Here is an 18,858-nt window from a genome sequence, read left to right as displayed (position 1 = left end):
TTGTTCCATGTCCAGTTCTGACTGTTGCTTCCTGACCTGCATACAGGTTTCTCAAGAGGCAGGTCAGGTGGTCTGGTATTCCCATCTCTTTCAGAATGTTCCACAGTTTATTGTGATCCACACAGTCAAAGGCTTTGGCATAGTCAATGAAGCAGAAATACATGTTTTCTGGAACTCTCTTGCTTTCTCCATGATCCAGAGGATGTTGGCAATTTGATCTCTGGTGCCTCTGCCTTTTCTAAAACCTGCTTGAACATCTGGGAGTTCACGGTTCACATATTGCTGAAGCCTGGCTTGGAGAATTTTGAGCATGACTTTACTAGCGTGTGAGATGAGTGCAACTGTGCAGTAGTTTGAGCATTCTTTGGCATTGCCTTTCTTTGGGACTGGAATGAAGACTGACCTTTTCCAGTCCTGTGGCCACTGCTGAGTTTTCCAAATCTGCTGGCATATTGAGTGCAGCACTTTCACAGCATCATCTTTCAAGATTTGAAATAGCTCAACTGGAATTCCATCACCTCCACTAGCTTTGTTTGTAGACATGCTTTCTAAGGCCCACTTGACTTCACATTCCAAGATGTCTGGCTCTAGGTCAGTGATCACGTTATTGTGACTATCTTGGTCGTGAAGATCTTTTTTGTACAGTTCTTCTGTGTATTCTTGCCACCTCTTCTTAATATCTTCTGCTTCTGTTAGGTCCATACCATTTCTGTCCTTTATCGAGCCCATCTTTGCATGAAATGTTCCCTTGGAATCTCTAATTTTCTTGAAGAGATCTCTTGTTTTTCCTATTCTGTTGTTTTCCTCTATTTCTTCGCATTGATCACTGAGGAAGGCTTTCTTATCTCTCCTTGCTATTCTGTGGAACTCTGCATTCAGATGCTTATATCTTTCCTTTTCTCCTTTGCTTTTCGCAGCTATTTGTAAGGCCTCCTCAGACAGCCATTTTGCTTTTTTGCATTTCTTTTCCATGGGGATGGTCTTGGTCCCTGTCTCCTGTACAATGTCATGAACCTCCGTCCCGAGTTCATCAGGCACTCTATCTATCAGATCTAGTCCCTTAAATCTATTTCTCACTTCCACTGTATAATCATAAGGGATTTGATTTAGGTCATATCTGAATGGTCTAGTGGTTTTCCCTACTTTCTTCAATTTAAGTCTGAATTTGGCAATAAGGAGTTCATGACCTGAGCCACAGTCAGCTCCTGGTCTTGTTTTTGCTAACTGTATACAGCTTCTCCATCTTTGGCTGCAAAGAGTATAATCAATCTGATTTCGGTGTTGACCATCTGGTGATGTCCATGTGTAGAGTCTTCTCTTGTGTTGTTGGAAGAGGGTGTTTGCTATGACCAATGCGTTCTCTTGAAAAAACTCTATTAGCCTTTACCCTGCTTCATTCTGTGCTCCAAGGCCAAATTTGCCTGTTACTCCAGGTGTTTCTTGACTTCCTACTTTTGCATTCCAGTCCCCTATAATGAAAAGGACATCTTTTTTGGGTGTTAGTTCTAAAAGGTCTTGTAGGTCTTCATAGAACCGTTCAACTTCGGCTTCTTCAGCATTACTGGTTGGGGCATAGGCCTGGATTACTGTAATATTGAATGGTTTGCCTTGGAAACAAACAGAAATCATTCTGTCGTTTTTAAGATTGCATCCAAGTACTGCATTTCGGACTCTTTTGTTGACCATGATGGCTACTCCATTTCTTCTAAGGGATTCCTGCCCACAGTAGTAGATATAATGGTCATCTGAGTTAAATTCACCCATTCCAGTCCATTTTAATTCACTGATTCCTAGAATGTCTATGTTCACTCTTGCCATCTCCTGTTTGACCACTTCCAATTTGCCTTGATTCATGGATCTAACATTCCAGGTTCCTATGCAATATTGCTCTTTACAGCACCGGACCTTGCTTCTATCACCGGTCACATCCACAACTGGATATTGGTTTTGCTTTTGCTTCATCCCTTCATTCCTTCTAGAGTTATTTCTCCACTGATCTCCAGTAGCATACTGGGCACCTACCGACCTGGGGAATTCCTCATTCAGTATCCTATCATTTTGCCCTTTGATACTGTTCATGGGGTTCTCAAGGCAAGTATACTGAAGTGGTTTGCCATTAACTTCTCCAGTGGACCACATTCGGCTGTGGTCCATGTGATCAGATCGACTAGTTTTCTGTGATTATGATTTTAGTGTGTCTGCCCTCTGATGCCCCCTCGCAATACCTACCGTCTTATTTGGGTTTCTCTTACCTTGGGCGTGGGATATCTCTTCACAGCTGCTCCAATAAAGCGCAGCCGCTGCACTCTATTAATGACCCACCCTACTCCAATCTGATCTTTTTTACTTGCAAACATCTTTTTATTTCATCTTCATGCTGAAGGGTAGTATTACCAATCGTGGGTTGGTAGTTTTTTACCCCTTGTTTATGTTTGGTTTCATCAGTTTCAATATGATAGTTCAATTTCTCCTGACGTATTTTTTCTGAGAAGTCGGCAGTAATGTTTATCTTTGTTTCTCTGTATTTAATATATCATTTATTCTTTGGTGCTTTCTATTTGTTTATAATCCTGTGTATTTTATTTTATTTTGGCTGTGCCACACAGCTTGTGAGATCTTAGTTCCCCAACCAGGGATTGAATCTGGGCCCTATCAATGAGAGCACAACGTCCTAACCACTGGACCACCAGGGAATTCCCTATTCTTTTGTGCTTTTAAAATGTTCTCTTCATCACTGTTTTTCAATTTGATTTTGTTGTGCTTTTGTATGGGTTTTGTCAGTATTACTGGCAAATTAAAATTATATTTAAAGTGTACAACATGATGATTTGATGTAGATACACACTGTGAAAGGAGTCCCCAGTCCAGTTAATTATCACAGCTATCACCTCTTTCTTTCTTTTCCTCTCTGTCTCTCTTTTTCTTTCCTTCTTGGTGAGAATATTTAAGTTTTACTGTCTTAGTAAATTTCATTTATACAATACAGTGCAATCAACTATAGTCACATTGGTATGCTTTTCCTTATGTATATTCTGCTTGGACTTCTTTGAACTTCTTGGAATTTAATGTGTCACCAAATTTGAAAATATTTCTGACATCAAATGTTTTTTGCTGCTTCCCTCTCTTGTTGGAACTCTAGTACACATATGTTAGAACTCTTGATATTGTCTCACAGATTACTGAGGCTCTGGTTAGTTATTTTTCAGCTTTACTTCTCTGTGCTTCAGTTTAAAAGGTTTCTAGTGCCCTGTCTTCAGACCCATTGCTCCTTTCATCTCCAGTGCCTAATTTACCCAGTAAATTTTTTTAATACATTTTTTAATGCTATTTTTTTGGTTGTGTTGGGTCTTTGTTTCTGAGCGTGGGCTTTCTCTGGTTGCGATGTGAGGGCTTCTCATTGCAGTGGCTTCTGATTTAGCAGAACACGGGCTCTAGAGCATGCAGGCTTCAGTAGTTGTAGTACATGAACTTAGTTGCTCCACAGCATGTGGAATTATCCCAGACCAAGGATGAAACCTGGGTCCCCTATATCGGCAGGCAGACTCAACCACTGAACCACCAGTGAAGTCCAACCTAGTAAATTTTAAATTTTGCATTTTTCAGCTCTAGGAATTCCATTTGGTTCATGTATTAGTCTACTGGGGCTGCCATAATAGAATACTACAGACTGGATGGCTTAAACAGCAGGAAATTGTTTGTCACATTTCTGGAGGCTAGAAGTCCAATAACAAGGTGTTGATAGGTTTGGTTATCCTCTCACCTTTGCTGCAGAAGGCTGCCTTCTCGCTGTGTCCTCACATGGCCTTTTCTCTCGTGTGTGTGCCTCCCTGGTGACTCCTCTTCTTCCTGTAATGACAGTAGTCACATTGGATTAGGGCGCCACCCTTATAATATCATAAAATTGTAATGATCTCTTTAAAGTTCCTATTTCCAAGTCACATTGGGTGTTAAGGCTTCAACATGTGAATTTACAGTGGGCGTAGGTAATACAATTCAGTCCATAACATTGCACAATGGAATATTATTTGGCAGTAAAGAGGGAATGAAATACAAATACAGGCTATAATATGGGTGAACCTTGGAAACATTATGCTAAGTAAATGAAGCCAGTTACAAAAGACTGCATATTGTATGATCCCATTTATATGAAATGTCCAGAACAGGCAAATCTACAGAGATTGAAAATAAACAGTTGCTAGTGCTGGGGACAGTGGGGTGAAGGATTGGGAATAAACAAACAGGTAGTGACTGCTGAGAGATATAGGGCTTCTTTTTGTGGTGATGTAAATGTTCAAAATTGATGTAATGATAGTTGGACAACTCTGAATATGCTAAAAACTCTTGAATTGTACATTTAAAATGAGTCACTTGTATGATATATGAATTACATCTCAGGAAAGCATTATAAATACATACTGTATGATTCCATTTGTTAAAAGTTCAAAAATAAGCAAAACTAGTGTTTAATGAGAGATTGTGTTTATCTTTTACAGAGAGAGGAAAAGCAATACATGAGAGGGGCCACAAAGGCCATGACAAATCTGGCATGTTAGCAATATTCTATGTTTTTTTTTAATTTAGCTTAAGGTTACATGAGTGTATTCACTTTGTGATAAATCATTAAAAGGAAAAACACCATAATGTGTGGGGTTTTCCACAACAAACAATTCTCCAGTTCTTGGCAGACACTGGCTGGATGTCCTGTGATTTAACTCAGTTCTAAAACTAACTGCCTAGAGTTGGCACAGACCCACAGGTTAAGGACTGAGTCACACAAGATTGCCCCCACTTCAGATGCCAATCAAAAGTCCCAAAGTGTAACTTGTACTTCTGAATAACTGGCTATATATCAGGGGTTCCTGTGACCACCTCAAGTTTGGCGATTTGCTAGAATGGCTCACAGAACCCCGGAAAACACTTTACTTACTATTGCCAATTTATTGGGGTTTCCCAGGTGGCGTTAGTGGTAAAGAACCTGGATGCGTATGCAGGAGATGTAAGAGATGTGGGATCTTTTCCCTGGGCGGGAAAGATCCCCTGGAGGAGGGCATGACAACCCACTCCAGGATTCTTGCCTGGAGAATTCCATAGACAGAGGAGCCTGGTGGGCTACAATCCATAGGGTCGCAAAGAGTTGGACATGACTGAAGTGATTTAGCATGCATACACGTGCCAATTTATTACAAAGAATATATTAAAGAATACAAATAAACAGCCAGATGAAGAGATACATAAGGTGAAGGGCCCTGAATATAGCACCTTTTGTCCCTGCAGAGTTTGGGGTGCACCACTCTACTGGCATGTCGATGTGTTCTTGTTCACCAAACTGGAAGCTCCCCAAACCCTTTGATTAGGATTTTTATGGCGGCTTCATTTCATTGGCATTAGTGATTGCCTTAACATTTAACCACTTTTCCTTCCCCAGAGGTTGAGAGGTGGAGCTGAAAACTCCAACCCTCTAATCACATGGTTGAGTCTCCTGGTAACCAGCCCCACATCCTTAGGGGCTTTCTAAAACTTGCCTCACTAACATAAACTCAGGTACTGTTGAAAGTGACTTGCTATGAATAACAATGGACACTCCTCTCACTTTTATCACTCTGGAGCCATTTCAGTAACTGGGAATAAAACCAAATATTATAATAAAAGATGCTTCTTTACCGGTTTTAGGACCTAAGGACAAAAAACAATTTTAACAAGAGATGTTCTGTTACTCTTACCACTTAGGAAGTTATAAGAGTTTTAGAAGCTCTGTGCCAAGAACCAGGACAAAGACCCAATAAGTATTTCTTATTATATCATAACATCACAGTCTTCGAGCATATTGCTCTTAAAAGTAAGTTATTTTACCAGCAAAAAAAAGGGTTTAGTTGGGAATAGCAGAGAGCTGCAGTTCAAGACAAACCACAGCAAAAACCATAAGCAAGTTCAACAAACAAAGGAGAAGAACATTATTTTATAGAGAAAAAGGAGGAAGTATAAGATTATTATCATGAATGAAAGCCCATTGGAGAAAAGTGGGAGTTCAGGGTGATGACAGTTTCTCATTGGTTAAGCTGCTGGGGTAGCTGATTTCTTGTAGGATACTCAACATACATCTTGTCTGGTTGGGGCCTGTAATTGATGATTCTTTCCTGTTGGTGATTCTTCTATTGGGGTCTGTAATTGACAGTTTTCTTGTAATTAACTGATGAGTGGTACTGCATAAAAGCTCCCCCTTCTGGCCTCTCAATGCCATTTTAGTGACATTTCCCTTTATTAATTTTCACAAAAAATTAGTTTTCACAAAGGATACACAGTGTTATGTGTGTTACACTTCAATATTTTAGAAACACTTATTCATTTAAAAAATAGCAATATATTTGGAGTAGGTAAACTATTTGTATGTTTTTCGCAATTTCCTTAATGGAAGTTTCCATAAGAACCCCACTGTCTATGAGTATGCCTATCATACTGACACATCTGGGGATCAGTAGCCAATCTAGCAAGTAGAATCTGCTAAGATTCTTTGAGATTAATATTTGAACAAGAAATGTCATACAAAAAATAATAAAATAAAGAAATTTCATACAGGTATAGAGGTGTATTCTTAATTTGGCATTCCCCAGAGCATGACCTAAGATGAGAATTGCATTTGGCGTGTGAGATGATTCCATTACCTAACTCAGGTTCGGCTACTAATGGCTCAAGAATCCCATACAGAGAGAGAAGTGCTGGGTAAAAGGAAAGATAGGTTGATTGAGGAAGCTGGCAATCCTGGGAAAGAAGTAGACTCATGTCCAAATGAACCAACTCCCTACTCCCCAGAAATTATTGAGGGAAAAGAGGAGGAGGAGACATGCTAAGAGGGGTTGTGGGATGTGTGATCAGCTCATGGACATTCTTCTGATTGGTTGGTTGTGAGATGCTCAGGAGTCAACATCATCAACTTTCTGGTTCCAACCAGTCTGGGGTCTACGTGCTTGTGGACAGGATGCAGTTAACTTCTTCCATCTGGTGGGGGCTTCAGTGTCTGCAAAATACCTCAAAGAATACGGCTCAGAATATTATCTAAGTCCTTGAGGAGGAACTAAAGTTCCTTGACTTTGCTTGATGGCTAAACTATTATTATTTTGTCTTGTTTGACTGTTTTTATTTGTTTCTTCATTTTCTCACTTCTCGGATTAAATTTATTCTTCAGAATTCATGGAAAGTCTAGGAGGCTAAAATTTTTCTACAAACAAGAGGCAGGAAGGGGACCTCCCTGGTGGTTAAAAACCTGCCTGCCAATGCAAGGGACACAGGTTCTATCCCTGGTCAGGGAAGATCCCACATTCTGCAGAGCAGCTAAGCCCATGTACCACAACTCCTGAACCAAAGTGCTGCAACTATTGAAGCCCGCATACCTAGAACCCATGCTTCACAATGAGAGAAGCCACCACAGTGAGAAGCCTGAGACTGCAACTAGAGAGGAGCCCCTGTTTGCCACAACTTGAGAAGGCCCACTTGTAGCAGAGAAGACCCAGTGCAGCCATAAATAAAGAAAGAAAGAAAAAGGCAAGTGGAGGATGTGTATGGGGGCGTGGGTAGTGCTGTGTCCTGGGAAGGCCCCATAGGGTCCTTCTCAGTTACAATTCCAGGAAGCGCCCATAGTACAGAAGTAGGAAAATGAGACAGAGAAGGGAAGGAAGCCGGCACAGAGTACAGGTTCCTTCTGTGGGTAATTAAGGGTCAATCCCTCTGAAGTCCTTTGATAATGGCCTCTATTTAAAAATATAGAAATAGGGGCTGAGAGATATTCAGTAACCTGCACAAGCTCACAGATCTAGTTTGAAGTGGTAGAACAAGAATTTGTACCAATCTGATTGGAGCCCAAGGACAGTTTAGCCTAAAGGACACCAAGGTTTCAGCAACTGGGATTCAGAAATAAGAGGAAAGAGCACCAAGCAGATTGCAAGCAAACGGAATGATTGTCTGGAATCAATGCTGTTGTCTGGATCTTGCTTTTATCCAATGCCTGGGCCAGGTGAAAGGTTGAGTCTGGTCATGGACATGATAAAATGTATGGAATTCTCTTTCTAGAATATGAACTCAGACATTCTCAATGAATCCTTTTTGTAATATTTATAAATTTGCAAGTTAAAGAAATCTTCCTCTGATGTACAGCTGTAGGGAAATATCTGGACTGAATACATTTTCCTGAAGTTTGCACAGTGAGCAATCTAAAAATGTGGGGAAACTCAGGTTGGCAGCCCCCTGACAAAGTGTTCGATATCATTTTAAAAAGTCCTATTTCCATCCACGTGTACTACTTTTACAAGAACTTGTAGAGCAAGGTGGCTATTAATAAACTTTATGGTAACTTAATATCTGGCAAAAACTCCTGGGTCTTTTCCCTGAGTCAGAAATAACATTACTCACTTAGCATCTGTACTTTGAGTTCAGAACTCAAAGATAGTACTCCAAGTACTCAATTGATAGTACTTGATTCAGCTCTAGGATAAACAACAAAAACCTGCTGCTGCTTTAGATGCTCATTTCTCAGCTGCTTGTTTTCACTGACCAAAGTACTATTTACTTCTCAGCACTGCTGTTTAGTTCTTGAGTACAGCGTTCTTTCAAAGATCTATACCCTGCAACAGAAAGCAGGTAGGAATCTAGGTTGCAACTTTGCTATAAAAAAGGTTTGTGGGAAAAAATTTTTTAAAAATACGATTGATAAAGAACTATTGTTCAAAATATACAAAGAACTTTTAAAACTCAACAATAAGGAAACAATCTAACTTTTAACAAGGCAAAACCCTTGAACAAACATTTTACCAAAGATGGCAAGTAAGCACAAGAAAAGATATTCAGCATCATTTGTCATTAGGGAATTGCAAATTAAAATAATGATATACCACTATACACTTATTAGAATTGCCAAAATCCAAAACAATGATGACACCAAATGCTGGCAGGAATGTGGATCAACAAGAACCCTAATTGCATTGCTGGTTGTACAAAACAGTACAACCACTTTGGAAGACAGTTTGGTTGTTTCTTACAAAACTAAACGTACTCTTACAATGCAATCCAGCAATCAAGATCCTTGGTATTTACTCAAATAAACTGAAAACCTATGTCCACACAAAAACCTGCACATTATTTATAGCAGCTTTATTCATAGAGACCAAAACTTAGAAGTATCCAAGATTCCTTCATAGGTGAAAGGATAAAAGAACTGTGATACAGACAACGGAATATTGTTCAGAGCTAAAAATAAATGAGCTATCAAGCCATGAAAAGACATGAAGAAAATTTTAATGTATATTAATAAGTAAAAATAAATCAATCTGAAAAGACTACACACTATATGATTCCAGGCATATGATGTTCTGGGAAAAGCAAAATTATGGAGACAGTGAAAAGATCAGTGGCTGCCAGAGGTTTGTGGGAAGAGAGAGAAGAATAAATAGGCAGAGCATACATTGAAACTATTCTGTATGACATTCCAATGGTGAATACCTATGCTGTATTTGTCAAAAACTATAAACTAGACAAGGTTTCCCTGGTGGCTCAGACTGTAAAGAATCTGCCTGCAATGCAAGAGACCTGGGTTTGATCCCTGGGTCTGGAATATCCCCTGGAGAAGGGAATGGCTACCCACTCCAGTACTCGTCTGGAGAATTCCATGGACAAAGGAGTCTGGCGGGATACAGTCCATGGGGTTGCAAAGAGTCGGACACGACTGAGCGACTTGGCACACACACATACTGGACAACACCTAGAGTGAACCTAATGTAGAGACTTTGGGTGATAAGGAGGTGTCAGTGTAGGTGCATCCCTTATAACAGATATACACTATGGTGCAGGCTGTCTATCATGGCGGGGGTCGGGGGCAGGTGTGGTTAAGTCTGTGTGAGGGCAGGGATATATAAATGTTACTTGTGAACCTAAAACTGCTGTAAAAAATAAAGCTCACTAGCTAAAAAGGTTTGAAAACCAATACGACAGGGGACAAGGAGGGTGCAGAACGTGAGCCTGGCAGAAGAGATCAGGAAATTCAAAATACTGGGCAGACAACAGGCCAAATGCCAGAGAGGCAATCCAGGATGGTGTGAAAAGCCGGTCCTGGTTAGGTGTGCACGACTAGAAGCGCCAGTGCAAGTGTGGGAAGGGAACAACTGCTGCATCTGGATAGGCAGGCAGCATCCTGGAGGAAGCGGCACTGTGGGTGGAACTGCCAGGCTCTGATCCCACGGCAGAACCGTTTGCCCTCTACCCTGTTTTAAACGTTCTTCCAGAGCCTGGGGGTTGGTTCCCCAATGGCTTATTCTGAGTGATCTGAGGACAGAGTTGCCAGGTTACGTCAGAGTTTCCACCCATTCCTCTCTTCCTTCCCTGTTTTATTTCCTTGTCAAGATACTAGCCACAGGTCTACCCATACGAAAACTAATGTTAGCTCTAGAGAAATGAAGTGGTTCCGAAGAAACCCCAGCAAAGAAGAATCTTATGTATAAGGTCTCCTTCATGGAAATCCCTGACTTCCAGTGGTTAGGACGCCACACTTCCACTGCAGGGGGCCTGAGTTCAATCCTTGGTCAGAGACCTAAGATCCTGAATGCTGTGTGATGGGCACCCCACACACACAAAGAAAGTCTCCTTCATTCGCTGAATTCCTTAAGGACCAAGTCTGAACTAGAAAAGGCTTAATCAGTAAGGCAAAGTCATTATTCCTCATAATAAGCATACTAGCAATGAAACCGTTCTGCTGCTGCTGCTGCTGCTGCTAAGTCACTTCAGTCGTGTCCAACTCTGTGTGACCCCATAGACGGAAGCCCACTAGGCTCCCCCGTCCCTGGGATTCTCCAGGCAAGAACACTGGAGTGGGTTGCCATTTCCTTCTCCAATGTGTGAAAGTGAAAAGTAAAAGTGAAGTCGCTCAGTCGTGTCCGACCCTTAGCGACCCCACGGACTGCAGCCTACCAGGCTCCTCCATCCATGGGATTTTCTAGGCAATAGTACTGGAGTGGCTTGCCATTGCCTTCTCCGGAAACAGTTCTAGGGGAGATTAATTCAGTGACAGCGTCTTTCTTTTTATTTAACTTTACCCTTTTTCCAGTCTCTTTCTTCCCCTGACTCCAAGTCCCTGGCAACCACTTTTCTACTGTTTCTATGAGTTTAACTTTTTATTTATTAATAGATTCCACATATAAATGATACCTTGCAGTACTTGTCCTTCTGTCTGACATTTCATTTAGCATAATGCCCTCAAGGTCCATCCACATTGTTGCAAACATCAGGATTTCCTTCTTTCTTGGACACTTAGCTTGTTTCCATATCTTGGCTATTATGAATAACGCTTCAGTGATCATGGGCATGCAGGTCTCTCATAGACACCCTTTTTTAATTTCCTTTGGATATATATATCCAGAAGTGGGATTGCTGGATCATATAGTAGTAGCTCTATTTTTAATTTTTGAGGAAGTCCCTGAGCTGGTTCCCCTCATGGCTGTCATAGGCATCACGTGAAGGAAGACCAACAATATTGAGGGGTTAAGAGAGCATTTTCTTCCATGTATTTCTTTCTATCATCAGAAAAACTCTTCTCCCAGTCACAAGAAGCCATGATTCCCCTTATGTAAGGAGCTAGGGTAGTCAAAATCATAGAGATGAAAAGTAGAATGGTGGTTTCAGGGGCTGAGAAGAAGGGAGAATGTGAATGGTGTTTAATGGGTGCAGAGTTTCAGCTGGGGAAGATGAAAAAGTTCTGGAGATGGATGGTCGTGATGTTTGGACAACAGTGTAAGTGTTCCTAATGTCACAGAACTGTACACTTAAAATGGTCAAAAATGGTAAAACTTTTAAATTGAGATATAATTGACATATAATATTGTATTAGTTTCAGAGTGTAAAACATAATGATTCAATATATGTATGTTTACATAATAATCACCACATTGAGTCTAGTTAACTCCATCACCATAAATAGTTACAATTTTTTTTCCAGTGATAAGAGCTTTTAAGATCAACTCTTAGCAGCTTTCAAAAATACAAAACAGTGTTATTAGCTATAGTCACCATGCTATACATTGCATTCCTAGACTTACTTATTTTATTATAACTAGAAGTTTATAACTTTTGACTACTTTCCTCCTTTTTTCCCACTGCTCTCCACCAAAAAAAAATGGTAAATTTTATGTGTATTTTATCACAAGTTAAAAAGTTTTTTCTTAGAAGCCCCACAGTAAATCTCCTCTCACATTTCATAGGCCAGAATTCTGCCACCTGCTGCTTCCTAAACCAATGATAATGGCAACATTCATGATATTACTGATTGGCTTGTTCTCATCAAGATTTACCCTCCTTGTGACTGGATAGGGTGGATCCCAGAGTCCCCTGAAGCACACAGCTGCCCAATACTTGAACAATATTTGGATTTAGATTCTGTTAATGAGGAAAAAATAGCGGAGGTGGGGAGATGTTGGGGACGATGGCCACTGGGTAGGACACAAAGATCCTGGCAAGGTTTTCCCACTGAGGCAAGGAAGGACTTGATTCCTTCAGGATACCCAAGCTTTTCTGAAGATTCACATGAGACTTACTGACTCCAACCCCCAGGGGTCCTTGAGCAGTTATATTGTCTCTCAGATCTGTCTCTTTCCTGAGGACAGACATTGTAATCTCATCACCTCACAGCTGACTGTGATATCAATCTCCTGAGGGACATCTCTTCCTCTGGTTTTATTCCTATTTGATCCATCTTAAACACCCATACTAGAATAACTTTGCAGAACCAACACATATGTCCAAATTCCTTACCAGGCTATCTAGAACCATCCACTTTTTTGTAATCCTTGTTTTCAGTCTCCCTACTAGTATGCTTCTTAGGGTAAGGATTTTGCCTTACTCTTCATTTTATTCCCAGTACCTAAAATAGTGCTGGTCATTCATTCATAGGTTTTGTCCATTCAGTTGAAATTTATGGCATTCAGCAAATATTGAATAAATGAATACAATGAATGAATACATCCATGACCTGACTCTTAATCAGTTTAAATGCTGTTGTTTTTCTTTCTCTCACATAAATTTTTTGCTTGAGAGACACTCACTCATTGTTCCCTGATCACATCACATACCTTGCCACCCACATGTGTGATTTTATTCAGTTTCTCTGGTTTGTAATACTCTTCTCTTTCTTCTCTGATAATCAGTGACCTACATTTCCTTTAAGGCCAAAACCAAATTTCACCTTCAATGTGAGTGATACTCAATTATCCAAGGCTTCAGTGACATACTCTCATCATATATGATTTTTATGGTCTGTATCTACTCAGCACACAATATTTTTCTTTTCAATATATTTATCTTTTAAATACCTCCTCAGTTATTATTTAAACCCCTTGAATTCAGAAATCCTGTTTTATGCCTGTTTTTATTTCTAATACTTAATCTAATACTATAAGCTTAATAGTAATAGACTCACTGGAAAAGAGTCTGATGCTGGGAAGGATTGGGGGCAGGAGGAGAAGGGGACGACAATGAGATGGCTGGATGGCATCACCGACTTGATGGACATGAGTTTGAGTGAACTCCGGGATTTGGTGATGGACAGGGAGGCCTGGCGTGCTGTGATTCATGGGGTCGCAAAGAGTCGGACACGACTGAGCGACTGAACTGAACTGATAAGCTTAATAAATATTTATTAGTTTCTAAGGATGGTTAGATTTTTTTTTGCATTGATATAATTCATCATAAAAGGTCTGAAGCTTCTTTAAAACTAAGTTCTAAGTGAATAATTAAGCCAGTTCCCTGAGAGTAATATTTAAATTTGAGAGTAATATTTCCATCAAATTTAATCCTAATATATGTATACATTTGTGTACCTATATATCCATTTACCAGAATATACACTGAGTCACAGTTACATCTGGTTGTTTTACTGTGTTGATGTACTATGGGTCATTTTTCAAAGGCAAATATTATAGTGCATCCCAGGACACCTGTGTTCACACGATCAGTTCTTTGAAACTATATTTGGATGTACAAGCTATTAAAAGCTTCTTGTACTGAGTGACCTTTCAGGCAGAATTTAGATCGAATACTTACACTGCTGCTGCCTGTTGCTGGGTGGATAGCAGCAGAAAACCCTGGATTCAAACCTCTGTGGGGCTTTTGTTTTGCTTGTTTTGTTTCTTTTCATTTTGCCTTAAGAAGATGAACAATGAAACCACAACCCTGATATCCTTGAAGGAGGCAATGAAAAGGTTGCTAAGGGCTACAGGGAGGGAGCAAGCATGGGTCGGCTTTTCTGGGAAGATGGGTAGGAGAAGAATAAAGAATAAAATCAGGCAAAGAACTACAGGCATGCTACTTAGAATTCTTTTTCTGTTAATATGTTCAGGTTCAAAAATTGTGTCCATTAATAATAAAGAAAAATCTCCTCCTAGGTGCTATATTCCATTCTATTAATGCATGCGCTATATTCTGGGCTTACAAAAAATAAGTAAAATGTGGTTTCTGTCCTCAAGGAGCTCACAGCCTTTGGAATAACAGATTCATTCAAAAATGCTTACAATTTAACGTGACTGACCTTATAATGGTGATGCTCCTAAAGGGCTATGAGAACATGAAGAGAAGAATGAATTTTGCCTTTGATACTAGGAAAAGGAACCCTTCATAGAGGGATGTTTAGACTGGATCTGAAAGTGTGAGTAGGAGTTTGCAAGAAATAAAAATATAGGAAGGAATTCTGGAGTGAGGAAACAGTACATGTAAACCACAGATGCTTGGACTCTCATACCGTACTCAGTCAGCAGCTAGATGTCTCATGACTGGTGACTAAGTTGTGCAAGAGGACTGGCAGAGGATAGAGGCAAAGGTTAAAGAGTCCACAGTTCCTGCTGAGGAGATCCAACTTGACTCTAGCAATATCACTAGGCAAGTCAGGGCAGCATAAAAAGTATATAATAGTCAAGTTATGAGAACAGAATTGTGTTTTAGAAGAATAGCTCTCGGGGATGGATTGGAGGTGAAAAGCAGAAATCTAGTTAGACTATTGTAATCCTAGGCTGAAGTGAAAGATGGTGATTAATTGACTTACTAGAGACAGAGAGGAGGGAATAGATTAGAGACACATTGATGGAGAGAAAGAGGGAAAATAGTGAGTTATTCTGAGATTTCTAGTTCAAGGAATTGGGTAGATGGTGATCCCATTAACTGAGCTGGACAACTGTCACAGAAATGCAGATTTGCAGACATGTTCCTTAGGATTTATTTGAAACGATCTAGGAATGCCTTTTGGTGAAAGGATTCCAAATAATTGCTTCAATTTATGTAAACCTTTATACTGATCGACAAGCTAGTTTCTCTCTAGAGTTCAAGCCGGAGATGACTTATAAGAAGTACGTTCTTAAAGGTCTAAAAGTTAATACAAAGAGTTTACCAGATATAATAGTTTTGACTTGTACACAGATTGCTGGCATATTAGGTCATATAGGCCTATGTTCCTATGAAAATGCATATTTCATACAGAGCCTTGGAAAAAAGTGAAAATGTTAGTCGCTCAGTTGTATCTGACTTTTTGCAACCCCACGGACTCTACATTGCCAGGCTTCTCTGTCCCTGGAATTCTCCAGGCAAGAATATTGCAGTGTAGCCATTCCCATCTCCAGGGATCAAACCCAGGTCTCTCACACTGCAGGCATATTCTTTACCATCTGAGCCACCAGGGAAGCCCAAGAATATTGGAGTGGATAGCCATTCCCTTCTCCAGGGGATCTTCCCAGTGAAAATGCACATTTCATACAGAGGTTTATCTGTATGCATATAGAATCCAGAGCAATGAGAAAATTCCATTGCTGAAATTTTTGAAGATGGAGTGCAAGGGGAGGGGTTTACTTAGTAAATTCAGCTTAAGACAGTTGAGTCTGATACCACCATCTTAGTGGAGATGTACAAAACATGGTTGAAAATTCAGCTCTAGAGCTTAGGAGAGGGGTGGTACCTGAAGCTAATTAACCTTGGAATAAAGTGAAGACCAAGAAGAGAAGATGGTCAAGGACAGAACCCTAGGCAACCACAACAGTATTCAGGTCACTGGGGACATAGAAACTCAGAGAACTGGCTGTGTATCACTTCATGAAAGACAGTGTGGGTGACTTCATGCAAGTGAGTTGCAGGGTTTCAGGTCTTTGTGGTTCAGTTAGACGTAATTTTGGTGCCGCAGCGCCCTCTAATGATCAGGGTTGTTCAGAGCAACTCAGGTCCCCTTTTTGCTGTTAAACTGCCTAGTATTTCACTAATATCACAAATGTCATAAAAGACTTGTTTTATTACTTCTGTGTAAGACCTCTGCTAGGTATTGGGGGACAAGCATAAAGATGTTCAAGAAATAGTCTATGATCCTCTCTTTTCAAGAGTTTACAATTTAGATCACGAAAAGCTAACTCTAAAAATAAAGGAAGAGATGGGGAGTTGACAAGTAATAGAGACAGTGTCTGTGACAGAGAAGCAGACAAGGAGCAGATCTCCAGGTAGAAAGACTGAGGGATTCCAGCAGGCATGGAATGAACTTATCCTTGATGGATAAAACTTTGATAGTCAGAGTAAGGTGGAGAAAGCCACCTTAATAAATATGGGCCTCAGCACTTGTTAATAGCTATATGATGGTTAAGTCTTGATCTTTTTGAGACTCAATTTCTTTATCTGTAAAATAGTAAAAATGACTGCTTCACTACTTATGGTTGTTGTGAGAATCATAGTTTGTATAAAATACTTCTTAAAGTATGAGGTACAATATATTAATAAAGATGAGGCAGATAGTTGAAATTAGACAATTCACAAGTTCAGCAATGTAAGGAATGCAATAACTAGGATGATGACTAGAGACAATGGCAAATGGGAACATCTATCCATAATTGTAAAATGTAAGTAGCTACTGATAGTGACTATAAATAATGTATTGTAGCTTTATCTTCCGGAGAAGGCAATGGCAAGCCACTCCAGTAGTATTGCCTAGAAAATCCCATGGATGGAGGAGCCTGGTAGGCTGCAGTCCGTGGGGTCGCTAAGGGTCGGACACGACTGAGCAGCTTCACTTTCACTTTTCACTTTCACACATTGGAGAAGGAAATGGCAACCCACTCCAGTGTTCTTGCCTGGAGAATCCCAGGGACGGGGGAGCCTGGTGGGCTTCCGTCTATGGGGTCACACCGAGTCGGACACGACTGAAGTGACTTAGCAGCAGCAGCAGCTTTATCTTCAGGCGAAATCTTAGTTTTGTGCTCTGACCCAAATTAACCTTTGATTCTGTTATCCTATAGAGTAGACCACAAACTCCAAGCTTTAGAAGCACACTTTAAAGAACTGGACTTCATCAAGGATAATCTGACACAGAAATTTGAAGATCATAGCAAGACTTTGGCAAACCAGGGAGCCCAAGATAAGCTATGGACAGCGGTTCTGTCACTCAAGTGAGTATCTAATCAGAAACCAGTGGAATTTTGTGGTTTCATGAGAGCTTGCAGTGGTCATTCTAAAACTGGGTTTCTTAATATGGTTCCAACAATGGGTTGTGAAGAAATCACATTTTCTTAGGCTCATTCATTCAAAAAAGATTGATTTGAGTGCTGGTTTACTTGCCATAATGTGGTATACATCTCAGAGTCCCTTGCTTGGCAAAGTCTTAATAACACAGAGATGGATAATATAAGTGCTCTGCCATTGAAAAATTTGTAGTATGAGTGGCCTGAGAGCTAAGCTATCCAGTTTAGTGCAAATCCTATTTCTTTTCTTTTTAAAAAAATTATTTTAATAGTATGTATCTGTTAATTCTAAATTCCTAATTTATACTATGGTAAGCATAAAATTATTTTCTGTGTCTGTGAATCTATTTCATAAGTAAGTTAATTTGTACTATTTTCTTAAGATTCCACATATAAGTGATATTGTGATGTTTGTCTGTCTTACTTCACTTAGTGTTGTAACCTCTAGGTCCATCCTTGTTGCTGCAAGGACATTATTTCACTCTTTTGTTTATTGCTGAGTAACATTCCATTGTAGATATATACCACATCTTCTTTATCCATTCATCTGCTGATGGGCATTTAGCTTGCTTCCATGTCTTGGCTTTTCTAATAGGGCAGGCCCTATTTCTAAAGTATTTTCTAAATTATAACAGCTGATTCTGTTCTGAACCCAAAAGCTGGGTTGGCCTCTTGGTGGGTGTTGGGCCAAAAGACACAACCAAGCCAAAGATTTGGACAAGGAAGGATTTATTACTTGCACCAAGTAAGGAGAACAGCAGGGATCTTTCCCTAAGCAGTGTCTTCCCAAATATCAAAATCAGGAAGTTTTAAGCTAAGGATAGATGTATATTCATGAAGGAGCTTGAACAGAGGAGACCAGCACAGAACTGGGGCAAAGGCTGACAGAATTCAAGCTTTAGTGATTGAAGTCAAAAGAATCAGAAAAGGTCAACATCATCATTCAATCCTCCACCTGGGCTCCAAAATCACTGTGGATGGTGGCTGCAGCCATGAAATGAAGACACTTGCTCCTTGGAAGAAAAGCTATGATAAACCTAGACAGGGTGTTAAAAAGGGGAGACAATACTTTGCCGACAAAGATCTGTCTAGTCCAAGCTATATGAGAGTTGGACCATAAAGAAAGATGAACACCAAAGAACTGAGGCTTTTGAACTGTGGTGCTGGAGAAGACTCTTGAGAGTTCTTTGGACAGCAAGATCAAACCAGTCAATCCTAAAGGAAATCAATCCTGAATATTCATTGGAAGGACTGATACTGAAGCTGAAGCTCCAATACTTTGGCTACCTGATGCAAAGAACTGACTCACTGGAAAAGACCCTGATGCTGGTAGATTGAAGGCAGGAGGATA

At 40.1% G+C, this 18,858-nt stretch overlaps 2 protein-coding genes and 1 long non-coding RNA gene across 4 annotated transcripts in view; 2 read left to right on the top strand and 1 right to left on the bottom strand.

The window, feature by feature from the left end:
* LOC129542157 (uncharacterized) overlaps nucleotides 1-18,858 on the bottom strand; it is a 29,896-nt gene that overhangs the window by 8,181 nt on the left and 2,857 nt on the right. The window contains exon 2 of the long non-coding RNA XR_008683011.2: nucleotides 3,761-3,846. This is a non-coding gene — a long non-coding RNA (uncharacterized LOC129542157). The remainder of the gene's footprint in view (nucleotides 1-3,760; nucleotides 3,847-18,858) is intronic.
* The window catches only part of WDR53 (WD repeat domain 53), a 57,256-nt gene that overhangs the window by 35,660 nt on the left and 2,738 nt on the right, over nucleotides 1-18,858 (top strand). The window contains exons 1-2 of one of the 2 annotated variants that reach the window (XM_055404191.2): nucleotides 14,062-14,228; nucleotides 17,286-17,435. In XM_055404191.2, coding sequence (XP_055260166.2) covers nucleotides 14,179-14,228; nucleotides 17,286-17,435 — 200 coding nt within the window. In that variant the 5' untranslated portion in view covers nucleotides 14,062-14,178. Of the gene's footprint in view, nucleotides 1-14,061; nucleotides 14,229-17,285; nucleotides 17,436-18,858 lie in introns of those variants that run through there. The other variant, XM_055403959.2, reaches the window with a different exon arrangement.
* The window catches only part of RNF168 (ring finger protein 168), a 29,822-nt gene continuing 28,274 nt past the window's right edge, over nucleotides 17,311-18,858 (top strand). The window contains exon 1 of the mRNA XM_088837880.1: nucleotides 17,311-17,435. The gene's annotated coding sequence lies outside the window, so the exon portion shown is untranslated. The remainder of the gene's footprint in view (nucleotides 17,436-18,858) is intronic.

The sequence above is a fragment of the Moschus berezovskii genome, chromosome 1 (assembly GCF_049115385.1).
Source record: "Moschus berezovskii isolate FMDL1 chromosome 1, NW_MosBer_1.0, whole genome shotgun sequence".
NCBI classification, from domain to species: domain Eukaryota; kingdom Metazoa; phylum Chordata; class Mammalia; order Artiodactyla; family Moschidae; genus Moschus; species Moschus berezovskii.
This window is presented reverse-complemented; position numbering and strand designations above follow the sequence as displayed.